The sequence below is a fragment of the Sus scrofa genome, chromosome 10, assembly GCF_000003025.6.
Source record: "Sus scrofa isolate TJ Tabasco breed Duroc chromosome 10, Sscrofa11.1, whole genome shotgun sequence".
Taxonomy (NCBI): Eukaryota; Metazoa; Chordata; class Mammalia; order Artiodactyla; family Suidae; genus Sus; species Sus scrofa.
In genome coordinates this window covers 33,227,373-33,243,944 of record NC_010452.4, presented here as the reverse complement: position 1 = coordinate 33,243,944, position 16,572 = coordinate 33,227,373, and the positions used below count along the sequence as shown (strand labels likewise).

The window sequence follows — 16,572 nt, the reverse complement described above, 5'->3', positions numbered from 1 at the left end:
GGAATGTCCATAGACTGCAAGTGCTGCCCTGGAAAAAAAAGAAAGAAAGAAAAGATACACACACACTCTGTTTCCAACACTTTAGCTAAAAGTAGTCTCTTGGCCATGCCAGTAAAAAGAGACTGGAGAATGTTATTTTTATCTGGTTGGCCATGTGCTAAACTGAAGGGTAGAAGTTCACTTAGTGCAAAACGACAGTGTCTATTGATGACATTTAAGTCTCTGCCCTAAGTGAGAATCCCCTCTTATTTTTATTCTTTTATTTGTTTGTTTGTTAATTTATTTATTTTGCTTTTTTGGGTCGAACCTGTGGCACATGGAGGTTCCCAGGCTATGGGTCCAATTGGAGCTGATCCAGCTGCCAGCCTACACCACAGCCACAGCAACACAGGATTTGAGCCACATCTGCGATCTACACCACAGCTCACAGCAATGCCAGATCCTTAACCCACTGATGGAGGCCAGGGATTGAACCCAAATCCTCATGGATACGGGTCAGGCTAGTATTCCACTGAGGCACAATGGGAACATCTGGAATGCCCTTCTTATAAACAAGTGGCAGAGCTCAGCCAAGCTCAGTGACCCTCTCCTCCCAGGCTCCCACTCACATGAGCAATCACAAAGGATAAGCCTGAAAAACATTCCAGGCACCATGCAGAAATACCTGATTCCCTACATTGCAGATATGGAAACTGCGGCCCTGTTTTTGGGAACCACTCTGAAACAGAAGTGTGGGCCCCTAAAGGCCTATCTGTGGCATGTGACCTTGCAGCCCTGGCCATTACTAATTGGCCGGAAGATTCTTCTCCAGACTTTTCAAATTAAAATAAGGAAACAGAGGCAGTTCCTCTCTGGTAGTGAAGCTATAAGATCTGCCAAGTGGGGATCACTGATGCTGACATGCAGAGAGATAGAGAATGATTCCAGGCAACGTCCATGTTCCCAAAGCCCAACTGCCCTTGAACTCCCCAAAGTTACACAAGATAGACATTCCATCAACAAATTTTCTGTTTCGACAATCTCTTTGGAATAAGTTTCTGGTATTTTCAATTAAGAGAGTCCAGACTACCAGATGAAGAAGGGCTTCTCAGTGGGGGTTCCTTTTAAGCTGTGCCTTGAAAGCTAAGTAGAAATAATTGACTGAACAATGTGTGGGAGAATTCTTCCAGTTCTGTGAGGCTGAAGGATGTTTGTTTTTGTCGCCTTGAGGTGGGACAGATCATGTTGTGGGGAAGTGGGCAACCGAGGAGTGTTCTATCCCTATTCACACACAGAGGTGCCCTGTGGTGTGCAGATCTGTGTGGTCTGTGTCACCACCCTGCACATCTGCTGGGCAGCCTACTTAAGACAATGACCATTGGATGCTGTGTTTTTCTTTTCTTTTCGTCTTTTTAGGGCCACACCTGCAGCATATGGAAGTTCCAGGGCTAGGGGTTGAATTGGAGCTGCAGCTGCAGGCCTATGCCACAGCCACAGCAACACCAGGTCCAAGCCACATTTGCAACCAACGCTGAAGCTGGTGGCAACACGGGTCCTTAACCCATTGAGTGAGGCCAGGGGTCGAACCTGCATCCTCACAGACACTGTATCAGGTTCTTAACCTGCTGAGCCAGAACGGGAACTCCAGGATGTTGTAAATCCATGGCTGACAGCGCTTCAGTGGGTGTGTCAGTAGAAATTTCACTAATTTTTTTTTTTTTTTTTTTGCTTTTTAGGGCCACACTTGTGGCATATGGAGGTTCCCAGGCTAGGGGTCTAACCAGAGCTACAGCTGCCAGCCTATGCCACAGCAATGCCAGATCGGAGCACGTCTGCAACCCACACCACAGCTCATGGCAACACTGGATCCTTAACCTACTGAGTGAGGCCAGGGATCAAACCCACAACCTCATGGTTCCTAGTCGGATTCATTTCCACTGCACCATGATGGGAACTCCTGTAGAAATTTCATTATTGATGTGTGTGCAGTCAACACTCACTCATTCTCCAAATGTTTATTGAGCACCTACTATAATCCAGACAAGCCACTTGTAATACACTGTTAACAAGACAAAGAAGCTCCTTAGCTCAAGGAACTCCCAGTCTAATATTAAAGGCAAATATTAATCAAACAATCCCACAAATAAATCATCATAGGCCATAATAAGTGCTATTTATGGTAAAAAGAAAATTTATGACAAACTGTGAGAGGATATCACCTGGGGGCTTGACATGTTCTCAGACACTAGGGAAGCTTCCTCCATAGAAGAGACATTTACGTTCTGAGGCTGAACAGAAGTTACCTAGGAAGGGGGAGGGGAGGAGAAGGGGAAGGATGACGTGGGGCTGTCCAAGCAGAGGCACAGCGTGTGCAAAGATCCCAGGGCAGGAGAGGACACAGAGCCCCCGACCTAGACCCAGAGTGGCTCATAGTTGATAGCAAACAGAGGAGTGGCCAGAGATGAGAAGGGAGTAGGGTAAGGACCTTGGCCTTCATCCCAAGAGAAATGGAAGCCACTGAGGTTTTAAAAAATTGACGTGATGTGTGCTTCCTGATCACTCAGGCTGCTGTGGAGAATGAACTGGAGAGGGTGAGAGAGGAAGTGCGGAGACCAACATGGAGATAAACGGAAGGAAGAGAGAGAGAAAATGAGTGTGAGAGCCACTCTCTGTCAGCTGGGAGGCCAACTGGCAGAGATTAAGAGCATGGACTCTGAATCAAGCTGCCCAGTTGCTGTCCTGGCTCTGTCACCTACTCTACAATCTTGAGAAAAATGCCTCAGCTCACCTCTAAAGCAGGGACAAAATCTGTCTAACTCCTGGATTGTATGAGATTAAATGAACTTAGAATGGTATCTGGCACACAGAACTTGTGTTCTAGGGCCACCCAGTGACTGCCTACTAAGAGATAAATTCTGAACTGCTCTGATTAAAGGTGGGGGTGGGCTGGTTGTGCCCTGAGCCTCTTCCACTTGTCCACCCACCACCTGATCCTAGGTCCCACCCACGCAGCCCTAAGTTCCTGGGACTTCACTAATAAGGTTGGCCTCAGAGTGGCCTGTTAGGAGCCTATCTCCTGGGCACTGTGACCAAAAAAAAATGGGGTGACAGCAGTTGACCTGTTAAGAGTTCCAGCAAGCAGGGCCACTTTATAACATAACTAGACAAGAACCTCAGCAGGTTCTGCTTCTCATACTTCATACCAAAAAGAAAAAAAAAATTAAATACTCACACTTCTAATAAGTATATAAACTTTTATTTTTCAAATAACAGCAAAGGGAAAAAAGGCAACAAAACACAGAAACAGTCTTGAAGGAAATATAAATCTCAGAAGGGTACAGTTAACAGAAATGCCTTTGAAGGAACTCCTGAGAAGTTTATGGTTGCCCTCACCACCTGCTGGCTTTACCCATAGCTCCTCTCTCTACCGCTCCTAAGCCATGGTTCTGACCTGGTTTCTCGCAGAGACTTAGTAAACTCTGGGTTTGAACCTTCTAGAGATTTGCTTGGGGACAAGGAAGTTCACATATCAATCACAGGCCCCACTCCCAGGAATGGCCCCTGGAGATTCATGGCCTGTGGCTGGTTAGGGTCACTGGGAAGTGAGGACAGGGTCTATAAACCAACAACTCAGCCAGCTGTCCCAGAATGAGGTCACAACAAGGGACACTTGGACTACCTGTGTGCCAAATACTTGTTCTGAGCCATTTCCAACATCCTGACCTGATGCAGCCTCCTGGTGATCCTGACTTAGAGATGGAATGATGACGTCATAGAGGAAAAAGGCCTCATGGACCTGAAGACCAGGATGGCCTACAAACCCAGAACCACCTGAGGACAAGAGAGAGTACTCGTCAGCCCCAAGAAAGGACCCAAAGTTCAAAAAAGCTGGAAGACCTGGGCAGGGGAGGCCCCTCCAGACCAGGTGGGCTGCTAGGCAGCACAGATACCCAGACATAGAATGAGAAAACTGATGGGAGCTCTCAAGATTGTATGGATGACATTTGTTCAGAGAGCGGGTGTAAGAAAAGCAACGCCAGCCATGGGCCAGCTGTCCCCAGCAGCCCTGGAGAAAGCAGGTAACTGCTGCTCCAGAGAGGGCAGAGTGGGGCAGCCATTCTTCAGGGTAGCATAGCCTCCTCCGCTGCCCCTCAGTCGGCCAGGGCCAAGTTTGTGGACTGCAGTCGCTCCGTCTCCAGGCAGATGTTCTGCTCCACTGTGTCACACTCAGCTAGGAAACCCTAGAAGACCAATAATGCTGGGCAGTGAGGACCACTCAGGGATGGCTAGCCCCTGCCAACCCTAGCCTCAAAAAGCTCTTGGCGGAGTTCCCGCTATAGTGCAACAGGATCAGCGGTGTCTTGGGAGCACTGGGATGCAGGTTCAATCCCTAGCCCAGCACAGTGGGTTAAGGATCTGGCATCACCACAGCCATAGCATAGGTCACAACTATGGCTTGGATCAGATTCCTGGCCCAGGAACTCCCTATGCTGAGGGGTAGGCAAAAAAGAAGAAAAAAAGCTCATAGTTCCCATTGTGGCACAGAGGAAACAAATCCTACTAGAATCCATGAGGATGCGGGTTCGATCTCTGGCCTCACTCAGTGGGTTAAGGATCTGGTGTTGCCGTGAGCTGTGGTGTAGGTTGGAGACAAGGCTAAGATCCCTCATTGCTGTGGCCGTGGCATAGGCCAGGAACTGCAGCTCTGATTCAACCCCTAGCCTGGGAACTTCCACATGCCTTGGGAGCTGCCCTGAAAAAAAAAACAAAAACAAAACTCTTTGCCCTGTCATCTAGGGAACTCATGGGTGACTAACTCAGGCTGCCATACGTATGCAAGGATCGAGAAGGCCTGGGCTCTGGAGTGAAGAGAAGTAGAGCGAAGCACAGGACCAGGGGGCCCTGTCCCTATGAACAGCACCTCCTGGAACTATGTAACCTGTCAGCCCTACCTGCTCTCCAATTAGTTTAAATCCAAATTTAAATACAGACTCATGAAAGGGGCTCTTCTCTTATGTTCTAGGTTCACACTGAGAAATAACAATTGAAAGAAAGCCCTCAGCACACACCACACTTCCACCCTTCTCTACTTTGAACACATTACACACATTACGCACCACATGTTATACTCTGATGCTCTACCACGCAACTCACCTGAATCCTTTTCACCAAACCCTTCCTTTTCATTCTACTGTCTTTGAAATTTTCTGGCAGAATCTATGGAAGAATAAGATGACATAAAAATAATCCTGAGTGAAAATGCCATAAGAACATGTCAGAGAAGCTCCCTTCATGGCTCAGTGGCTAATCAACCTGACTAGTAACCATGAGGATGCATGTTCGATCTATGGCCTTGCTCAGTGGGTTAAGGATCCAGAGTTGTTGTGAGCTGTGGTGTAGGTCACAGACGCAGCTTGGATTCCTAGTTGCTGTGGCTGTGGTGTAGGCCGGCAGCTGTAGCTCTGATTTGACCCCTAGCCTGGGAACTTCCATATGCCATGGGTGTGGCCCTAAAAATCAGAAGAAAAAAAAAAGAGCAAGAGAACATGTCAAATACCCACAGTCCCTCAAACAGGCCACAGGTCACCAACATGAATGAGGTGCATTTTCAGGAACCACTTCCCTGGTCTATATCCTACATGGCCCTTCCCATGGCTGCCACTCCTGTAAAAGCTCCCTTTGTTCTCAGCATCCAGGCCATAGATCTGTAACATGGACTCTGTCCTTTCACTGTTTCTTGCACAAGGACACTAGCCCTGGCTGGACTATGAGTCACTGTGCAGGAAAAGAACAGTGCTTTTCTGCTGCTTCTTTACCAGGCCCCTCAACACCTCCCCCGAAAGAATCCTAAGCAGAGTAGTTCACCCCCAAGAATGAGCCATCAGGCTAGAGATAGCATTACTGCGTCATCTCTAAGAGAGAATGTGGTGTCAATGATTCCCAAAAGCCTCCCAGGAGCTGGGTCTGACTGAATTCTGTCCAGGCAACAAGCTCAATGGAACATCAGACACACAAGTGTCAGGAAAATGAACTGAAGTGTACCTGCATCTTCAGTTTCCTAATACATTCTTAAGAGATCTAGTGTCCTTTTTGTACACTAAACAGGTGAATGCTGATTTCTTTCCCTTTTTTTTTTTTTTTGTCTTTTTAGCACCACACCTGTGGCATACGGAAGTTCCTACCTAGTCCAGGGGTTGAATCAGAGCTGTAGCTGCCAGCCTAAGCCACAGCCACAGCAACACCAGATCCAAGCTGTATCTGTGACCTACACCACAGCTCATGGCAATGCCAGATCCTTAACCCACTGAGGGAAGCCAGTGGTCAAACCTGCATCTTCATGGATACTAGTCAGGTTCTTAACCTGCTGAACCACAACGGGAACTCCTGTATGCTGATTTCTTTTCAACCTACAATAAATTTCACTGAACTGAAATTCCTGGTCTGACCATGAGATCATGGACCATTTGGGTCCCAGCTTCTTGAGGATTAGAAGCTACTAGCACACATAAATAAAAATGACAAAAGCCCTACTTTGGTGGGACATGAGAAATCAGGAACCATCTTAGCTTTCTGCTTATTCACAGAATAAGACCTAGCAGTGTCCGGCACACAGTAGGTGCTCAATATACTTAGGCAATGAGTGAGATACTGAAAGAAAGGAACTGACTGAGATAGAGTCAAAGGAAGCTAGAACTTCTCTGTGGAATATTTACTTACCAGTGTGTCAATCTCCTCCAAGATCTTCATAAACTGCTCGATGGTGGCTTTTATTCTCCTATCAAGTTTGCAGAGAGCTTCTGCTTGCAAATCCTTGGCCAGAAAACCCTGTGGAAGAATGACACATCACTGCAAGGGTTCTCTGAGGCTGGTGAAAACGCTAAGCCAAGCAGCCACAGCCCAGTCCACACTCCCCAACAGGCTGGGCCAGACGTCAGGCCCACAACTTCACCTCTTGGGAAAAACAGAGAAGCTAGCCCTGAGCCACCCCAAACACTGCCAATAGGCTGCTGGCCATTCTATCTGACGTGGCACACTGAGGCTGCAAATGCCCCAGGATGCCTGGCTCTGGCAAAGCCCCTGTCACCAGTGTATACTCATATACAAGAGGCCCACACAGAAGAGGCAGATGTTAAAAGCATAGGGTTTATGGAGTTCCCGTTATGGCTCAGTGGGTTAAGAACCTGACTAGTACCCATGAAGATTCAGGTTCGATCCCCGGCTCCAAGTGGGTTAAGGATCTGGCATTGCTGTGAGGTGTGGTATAGGTCACAGATGGGGCTCAGGTCTGGCATTGCTGTGGCTGTGGCATAGGCTGGTAGCTGCAGCTCCAATTCAACCCTACCCTGGGAACTTCCATATGCCACAGGTATGGCCCTAAAAAGCAAACAAACAAACAAACAAACAAAACACAGGGTTTAGAGTTTGACAGGCCTGGGCTTTAATCCTGACTACTCCTCAGCATGGCCTGTGATTTCGAGCAAGTTCCTTAGCCAGTCTGTGCCTCAGTGTTCTCATTTTAAAATGGAGATCATAAGCAATGAGATTCTGCTGTATAGCACTGGGAAATAAATCTAGTCACTTATGATGGAGCATGATAATGTGAGAAAAAGGAATGTATATGTGTGTGACTGGGTCACCTTGCTGTATAGTAGAAAATTGACAGAGCACTGTAAACCAGCTATAATGGAAAAAAAATAATAATTAAAAAAAAAGTTTCCTGGAAAATAAATAAAGTGGAGATCATGATGCCCACACCCCAGAGGGTTACTGTGAGGATAAAGAAAAATACATGTAGAACTTTATTTTTTTTAGGGCCACACTCACGGCATATGGAGGTTCCCAGGCTAGTGGTCGAATAAGAGCTGCAGCTGCTGGCCTATGCCACAGCCACAGTAACATGGGATCCAAGCCACATCTGTGACACACACTATAGCTCATGGCAACGCTGGATCTTTAACCCACTGAGCAAAGCCAAGGATCGAACCTGCATCCTCATGGACACTAGTCAGATTTGTTTCTGTTGCGCTGCAATCAGAACTCCAACTTTTTTGGGGGCTGTGCTTACAGCATGTGGAAGTTCCAAAAAATCAGAAATGGTCAGGAGCTACCATTGTGGTATAGGGGAAACGAATCTGACTAGGAACCATGAGGTTGTGGGTTCGATCCCTGACTTTGCCCAGTGGGTTGAGGATCCAGCATTGCCATGAACTGTGGTATAGGTCACAGACACAGCTTGGATCCTGCATTGCTGTGGTTGTGGTATAGGCCAGCGGCTACAACTCTGATTGGACCCCTAGCCTGGGAACCTCCATATGCTTCAGGTGCAGCCCTAAAAAGAAGGAAAAAAAAAAAAAATTCAGAAATGATCAAAAAAGGAGTTCCCATTGTGGCTCAGTGGTTAACAAATCCTGCTATGAACCATGAGGTAAGGTTTGATCCCTGGCCTTGCTCAGTGGGTTAAGGATCCAGCATTGCCGTGAGCTGTGGTATAGGTCACAGACGCAGCTTGGATCCCGCGTTGCTATAGCTCTGGTGTAGGGCGGGGGGCTACAGCTCCAATTAGACCCCTAGCCTGGGAACCTCCATATGCTGTGGGTGCAGCCCTAGAAAAGACAAAAAATAAAATAAAATAATAAAAAAATAAAGAAATGGTCAAAAAAGATTTATGTCTAAGGATGATTGCACATAATGGTAAAAGAATACTGGGTGGTAAGTAATAGAGAAGTGGTTAGGTAAACCATGATACATTCATATGACATAATATGAAATATGCAAATTTTGAAAAGTGTGATCACTTTTTTCCAGTTAAGACTTTTTTTTTCTTTATTGAAGTATAGTTAATCAATAATGTGTTAGTTTCAGGTGTACAGCAAAATGATTGGGTTAAGTATGATCATTTTTAATAACATAAGAAAAAGTTCAATTTTTTAAATGAATAAAAGGAATTTAAAGGGTTCCTAACATGACACCAATTTTTTTTTTAACTGGAAAAATAGATTCCAGTTTTTAGTAACAGTCATCTTTGAGTTAGGTCTTAAAGGTAATATTATTTTCCATTCTAGTATACATATGTCTATTTAAAAGTAAGGTACAATCAGCATATATGAATTTTGTAATGAAAACACATATATATCCATTAATGTTATAAAATGAAGGGGTCAAAAATACGTATGTGGTTTGGGCCTGTTCCTAATCCTTATTTGGTTTCATTACTCCACCTCTAATATTAGGGGAATTGAATAGGATGACCCCACCACACCACCACAAGATCATGCTCAACTTGGACCTTCTTTGAATCAACTGAGAGAAGCTACTTATTCTATTTCAGGCAATGCATGAACCTAGCACAGCAGGTGTTCTGCCAGGAGCACAAATGGATGCTGGCTGGGGTTTGGAAATAATAATAATAATAACACTTATAAAGCACTTAGTCAGAGGCTCAAACTATGTTATTTAATCCTTATAACAACCCTAAGAGGGAGGTACCATCAATACTCCCTTTTTACAGAGGAGGAACATGAGACAAAGGCGAACTTGCCCACTGTAACAGAAACGGTAGAGCCAAGATCTGAATCCAGGGAGTTGGACAACAAAGGCATCCTTGTAACCACACATTTGTATCTCTAGAGAGTTCACATAAAAGGAAGAAAGTCAAAGTCCACAGACAGATTTACCTGCTGGATTCCAGTAAGCTCTTTATTCAACTCTTCCAGTTGGTGAGCTATCTTCTCCACAGATCTCTCCAAATCTTTCAGCTTTTTTAGTTCTACTTCTTCTTCTGAACTGTTCTAAAATATGTAAATTATTATTATTGTTGTTGTTTTTGTCTTTTTAGGGCCGCACCCTCGGCATAGGGAGGTTTCCAGGCTAGGGGTCCAATCAGAGCTATAGCCACTGGCCTACACCACAGCCATAGGAATGCAGGATCTAAGCTGCGTCTGTGACTTACACCACAGCTCATGGCAACACTGGATCCTTAACCCACTGAGCAAGGCCAGGGATCAAAAAACTGCATCCTCATAGATGCTAGTCATGACAGAAACTCCTAAAATATTTAAGATTAAAATGAAGTCAATAATCACCAGACAGGTACCTTCCTCCACTGTTGGTGGGAATGTAAACTGGTACAACCACTATGGAAAACAGTGTGGAGGTACCGCAGAAAACTAAATTTAGAGCTCTCATATGATCCAGCAATTCCATTGCTGGGCATATATCCAGACAAAACTTTCATTGAAAAAGATACATGCACCCCTATGTTCACAGCAGCATTATTCACAATAGCCAAGACATGGTAACAACCTAAATGTCCATCAACAGATGAATGGATTAAGAAGATGTAGTACATATATACAATGGAATATTACTCAGCCATAAAAAAAACAAACTAATGCCATTTGCAGAGACATGGATAGATCTGGAGACTATCATACTAAGTGAAGTAAGCCAGAAAGAAAAGACAAATAATATATAACTTATTTGTAGAATCAAAAATATGGAACATGGAACAGATGATCCTATCTAAAAAAAAACAAAAAAAAAAAAACAAAAAAACAAATAGATCATGGCCAAGGAGAACAGACTTGAGGTTCCCAAGGGGGAAAGGGGAGGGAGTGGGATGCATGGGCATTTTGGGGGTTTTTTGGATGCAGACTATTATTTGGAATGGATGGGCAATGGGACCCTACTGTACAACACAGGGAAATGTGTGTGATTGGGTCACTTTACTATACAACAGTATTTGACAAAACATTGCAAATCAACTCTACTTTAACAATAAAAAATAAACAAATAAAAAAAATAATCACCAAGAATAGTAGCTTCTGCCGGGGGCCGGGGTGGGGGAATCTGAGAGTTCCCGTCGTGGCTCAGTGGTTAACAGATCCAACTAGGAACCATGAGATTGCAGGTTCAATCCCCGGCCTTGCTCAGTGGGTTAAGAATCCGGTGTTGCCGTGAGCTGTGGTGTTGGTTGCAGATGCGGCTCAGATCTGGCGTTGCTGTGGCTGTGGCGTAGGCCAGAGCTACAGCTCCGATTAGACCCCCAGCCTGGGAAGCTCCATATGCTGCGGGTGTGGCCCTAAAAAGAAAAAAAAAGAAAAAAAGAAAGAAAGAAAGGGTTTAAAAGGAAAAAAAAAATCTAACCACAAGGGGGATAAACCACTCACCTAGAAAAAATTGTCTTAACTCTGCTGCTTCTTCAAAAGCAAGCTGGAGGGGTATACACTGAGGTTTTCTATCTACAAAGCCTCTGGAGAGAAGGTATTAGGCACACATTTTGGTGAGGGCCCTCACAGCCTGGGTTCAGAGAACAAAGCCAAACCTTGTGCCAGATTCAACCTCAGCCTGGGGCCGATCATCAATAGATTTCAGACTGAAGCCTGGAGTGGTAACAAATTACAGAGAATACCCGTGAGGAGTCCAGAATGGTGAGACAGGTGGAATTCTACTCTTCCTTTAGATGGAATTCCTGCACTCTCTCATTCTGTATGATGATGGATGATGACAATGAATACTTTTACTGAGCATTCCCTCTAAGCTGGGCATCATCCTAAGCACTTTACCTGTATTACTATTTAAGGTCTACCACAATCCAATGAAGGAGGTACTGTTTCAGTTGATGAAAATGAGGTTATTGGAAAGTAACCTAAGGTCACACAGCCCTTAACAAGTAGAGCTGAGACCTGAACTGGACTTGGTTCCACACACCCCAGAACCAACTGGGGGGCCTAAAGCTTCTTCATACTCAACCCTTGGGTTCTGCTCACTGCCCATCATCATTCTCCCTGACCTTTGAGCAAGAAGTCTAGAATGTTTCCCCTTCTCTTACCTTAACAATTGGCAATCAGCAGCTTCCTGCTTTTACACTACCTCAATTGTGCACATTCTTCCTTGTGGCCAAAATACTGAGTGCCAGTCTCTTGACCCAAGGCTGAACTAGACTTTCCTTGCCTCCACTTTGCTAATCTCTTCCCTCTCATCACTCTGAATCAGCCCCCTCACTCAAAGTAAGGGAACGTCATATGGCCAACTATTCCAGTGTCACAATGCAGGGCTGGCCATGATCCTCTCTCATCACCCCACGGCCTACTGTCCTCACCCACTTTCTCCTCATCAATTGCCCCTTTTTCTCCCTTAGTTCTCTAGTCTGAATATTTTTTTTTCAGCCAAACAGGGTTTACCGTTGTGGGAGAGTGTAGTAAAAAGAATGATTAAAAGAACATAGGCTCCAGAAATTTGCAAAGTACTTATTCCACCACCAAAGTCACATTATTATCATTTTTTTTTTTAGGGCCACACCTGCAGCATGTGGAAGTTCCCAGGCTAGGGGTGGAATTGGAGCTGCAGCTGCCGGCCCACACCTAGCTCACAGTAGCAATAGATCCTTAACCCACTGAGCAAGGACAGGGATCAAACCCACATCTTCATGGATAGTAGTCAGATTCTTAACCTGCTGAGCTACAACAGGAACTCCAAAAGCCACATTACTGAGGCAGCATAACCACTCCCAGTTCCCAGAGTGAAAGCCCTAAGCCATAGGAGCTGGAGGGTATGAGAACAGCAAAACTTGTAACTCCACTAAACAAAAAGAGACTATATTTGTTTAGAGAGAGCTCCTTCATGAATGCCGAATCAGGGTCCCCAATTTGGCTTTCTAAACAGAAACAGAAACATAAAAGACCTGAGGAATTTGGTTCTGAGGTTTTCTGGTAGAAAGAACAATTTACCTTTTTCCCAATTAACATGATCCGGCAACCATTCTGTATTCCAAGTGCAGACAAAGGTGTCTTCATTTCCTTCAGAGATTTTCCTGAAAAAGAAGAACGTTATGTCAAGTTGTATCAAGTGTACAACAGTGAAAACAGATTTCAGCAAGGGTACAAGCAGTAGTGTGTTCACTAACGAGAAGAGGATGAACTGGTATATATATGACTCAGTAACTTCGCTTCAGATATTTACCCTAACAAATAATTGGACATATGCCTGCAAAATAACTGTTACATAATAATTATTCTTCATCATAGCGAGAAACCAGAAAGAGCCAAAAATTTAGGAACAGAGGACTGATTAACTATATATCACTACCATAGAAGATTACAGGAATTAAAGCTCATTTTTTCCAGGAAACTTCATGCCACAATATATGTTGATGACACAGTATTATAAGGAAAAAATGTTATAAAAAAAGGCACAAATAAGAACCCACACTTCAGGATGCCAGAAACAAAAAAAAGGCTGGACAGAAATATACTTAATTGTTACAGAGGGGTTTATTCAGGAGAATATTTTGATTTTTGTGTTTTCCTCTATTTTGAGACATGGATTTCTACTGCCTTTATAATCCTAAAATCAAATGTTTTTAAAAAGAAAAGACAGGAGTTACACTATGAGGCATAAATAAAAATGCTTCCCATTACTAAATTCTTTATGACTGGCACCAAATGGGATAAGTTTAGCCCCATCAGATACCAAAATAACAGGTTGCCATGAGAATGGGAACACAGAGAATAGGGATAGGAGTGGGTGTGTCCTGGCCTAAATCAGCATCATCCACTTAGCCTGCCACATCCAGGCCCTGGTAAGTATGTTCAGCACTTGTCTGTGTTAGCACTATGCCAAGCACTGGACACACAGTAGTATCTCCACCCTCGTGGAATTTGTCATTCTATCAGATGTTTGGTGACTATGAAAACAATTATTTAATAGTAACTGTCATGTTCCTATTGTGGCTCAGCAATGTTGCCTCTATGGGGATGCAGGTTTGATCCTTGGCCTCACTCCCAGGTTAAGGATCTGGTGCTGCCACAAGTTGTGGCAGAGGTCACAGATGTAGCTTGGATCCGGTGTTGCCATGACTGTGGCGTAGGCCACAGCTGCAGCTCGGATTCGACCCCTGGTTCAGGAACTTCCATATGCCGCAGGTGTAGCCATAAAAAAGAAAAAAAACAAAACAAAATGCAATACAAGTTATGAAGAAGTGGTAGGGAGTGCCATAAGAACACACAATGGGAAGAGGCTCTAAGTTACCCAAGAAAGACTGCCCATGTGCTTCATCAAAAGTGGTAATATTTCTGCCACTCTCATGTAGCTGAATGGGGACACATGTTTGCAAGTATTCAGTACATGGTAGGTCCTCAATAAAAATTTGTTGAAGGAATGAATGAATGAACAAGCACATAAGAACTGTCCCAGTTTGAAAACTAAGAATCACTATTAGGTAAGCTTAAGAAGTTTTAAATAGGTCCTTTGGCTGTAAGGGCTCAAAGCTGGAAAAGAAATACCTACCCTTAAATATGAGTTTCTGAAAAGGCAGTGGGACCCCTGTGGCCTCTTCAACAACCTGGGCCAGGTCTTGGACAATTGGTTCACTACAGCCCTCTTGTGGGATAACCTGAAGATCATGCTTCTCATTGCCTGGGGAGATAGAGAAGGTTTAGATGAAGAAAATTCTTTCAGGAGTCATGGCTCAGCGGAAGTGAATCTGACTAGTTCCCATGAGGCCTTGCTCAATGGGTTAAGGATCCTAAGTTGCCATGACCTGTGGTGTAGGTCGTGAGCTGTGGTGTAGGTTGCAGAACTGGCTCAGACCTGGCGTTGCTGTAGCTGTGGCATAGGCCAGCAGTTGCAGCTTTGATTCGACCCTGAGCCTGGGAACCTCCATATGCTGCAGGTTCGGCCCTAAAAAAGACAAAAAGAAAAAAGAAAACTCTTTCACACAAATCAATATAGGCTGACAGTTTATTTACCCAGCCTTCAAGGTCTGCTCAAGTATTTTTGTTTCCTTATTATAGTAACTAACAGTATCAGTGATAATCAGCTAATATTTTAAGCACTTAACATTCATAAGCAGCTGACTAGACTCATTTTATGCAATCTTAATCATCAGAACAACCCCATGAAATAGGTCCTATTATTCCCCATTTCACAGCTAGATAAGCAAACTGAGTTCAGTCCAGTTAAGACCTGTCTAATGAGACCAAACTCTAGAGTCAGTACTTGACCTCAGATCTGTCTAATTCCAGATCTGTGCTTTTCTTCACAAGCCATCTCTCTCCTGTGGCCTTTCTGTCCTCTACTCTGTGTTGTACTAGTCAGGAACTATGTCTCCTTTGCTGTAATGTTTCTTCTTCAGCTTTCTCCCACTGGGCACCTGGTCACATACATGGCTGGTGCCCAATAAACAGACAAATGAGTGAATAAACTGAAACAGCAGAAAACTTCTTTTTGGAAGATTCCTTTCTGGGTATGTGGACAGTAAGGAGGTAGCCTGTGTCCAGCTCATTATGCCAACACTTAAGTCTGCTCGACAGCCGCATGAAGTCAGCAGGACAGGTGTTACTAATTCTACTTCACATAGAAGAAAGAGCTGCCTAGAAAGGAGCTATTCCAAGGTCACTCAAACCTGCAGAATTTAGAATCCTGGTCTACAGATTCTGAAGCCTTGAGGTCTCTACCAGTTGGTCCTGAAGAAACCCCATGAACTCAGCTCTCTAGAGAACTATCTTGTCTAGCTCTGTGTCAACTCCAACAGTAAGCAGACCCAAAGGGTGCCCAGAGTGTATGCCTGAACCCAACGAACTCAAACAGTAGATAGGAGTTACACATAGCAATCAGAAGCAACATGGCCAAATTCAAGCCTGGCATAAAGACCAACAACTACGCAGGCCCACACTTGTAACACACATAAGGACCACAACCCACGACGTGAAGCACTGACATCGTGGATCTTAAAAACGCTCTGAGATAAAATACACCAGCCACATGGAAAGGTGTGCCGAAACAAGACCCGTACAAAAGCCGGCCCCATGGCCAGACAAGATCCCATGCGTCCCGACACCAAACACAAGGACACACACTTCGAGAGGGCACATAGCCTAACCCACAGACCCCGACGGACTCTCGTAGCCCGGGATCAAGCCCACCGCAGCCCGCGCTCACTGTGGGTGACGGTCACGCTGAGCCCTGCTGCCGCCATTTCCTCGCTCCGGGCCACCTCTTCACTCAGGGCCGCCTCTTCGCTTCGGACCACCTCTTCGCTCCGGGACACCTCTTCGTTCCGGGTCACCTCTTCGCTCCCGGCCGAGCGAGGCCGCGCTTTCTTCTTCATCCGCGGCCTGCGAGAGCAGGCGGCGGCACCTCTGGTGGATCCCGCATGCCCTCTGGTCACACTCCGGACAGCTGATCGCTCGGAGGGAGGCGAACCGCGTTCGGCTGGGGGCACCGACTGACGCGGCTCCCGGCCCGGCCGAGGGGCGCGCCGCCGGGGGCCCAGCCGCTCCCGGTCGCCTCGCGGTCTCCGAGCGCCGCCGCTCTCCGCCAGACCCGCGTTTGTTGTCCTCCCAGCGGTGGGAACCTAGCTTGGCGTCCTGCCACCCCGCGGGTCCCCTTCCCCGCCTCGCCCGGGCCCGCCGGCCCCGCCCCTCAGAGCAGCCCAGCTGGCTTCTGCGGGCTCTGTTCCGAGGAAGCCGCCCCCAGGCCCCACCCACTCAGCGAGGCTCCGCCTGGCTCCTCTGGGGCCACGCCCACGACCGCCATTGAAGCCACGCCCCCTGCTGAATGTGCGTCCCTCACCTCTTACCTCCAGCCGCTCTC

General features: G+C 45.8%; 1 protein-coding gene across 3 annotated transcripts; it reads right to left on the bottom strand.

Annotated features, from left to right (window-relative positions):
• Positions 3,214-16,415, bottom strand: BAG1 (BCL2 associated athanogene 1). Of its 3 annotated transcripts, NM_001244791.1 has the most exon segments (7): positions 3,220-4,220; positions 5,134-5,196; positions 6,697-6,804; positions 9,654-9,767; positions 12,708-12,790; positions 14,266-14,394; positions 15,919-16,317. In NM_001244791.1, coding segments are annotated over 7 exon segments (756 nt in total). In that variant the 5' UTR covers positions 16,088-16,317; the 3' UTR covers positions 3,220-4,130.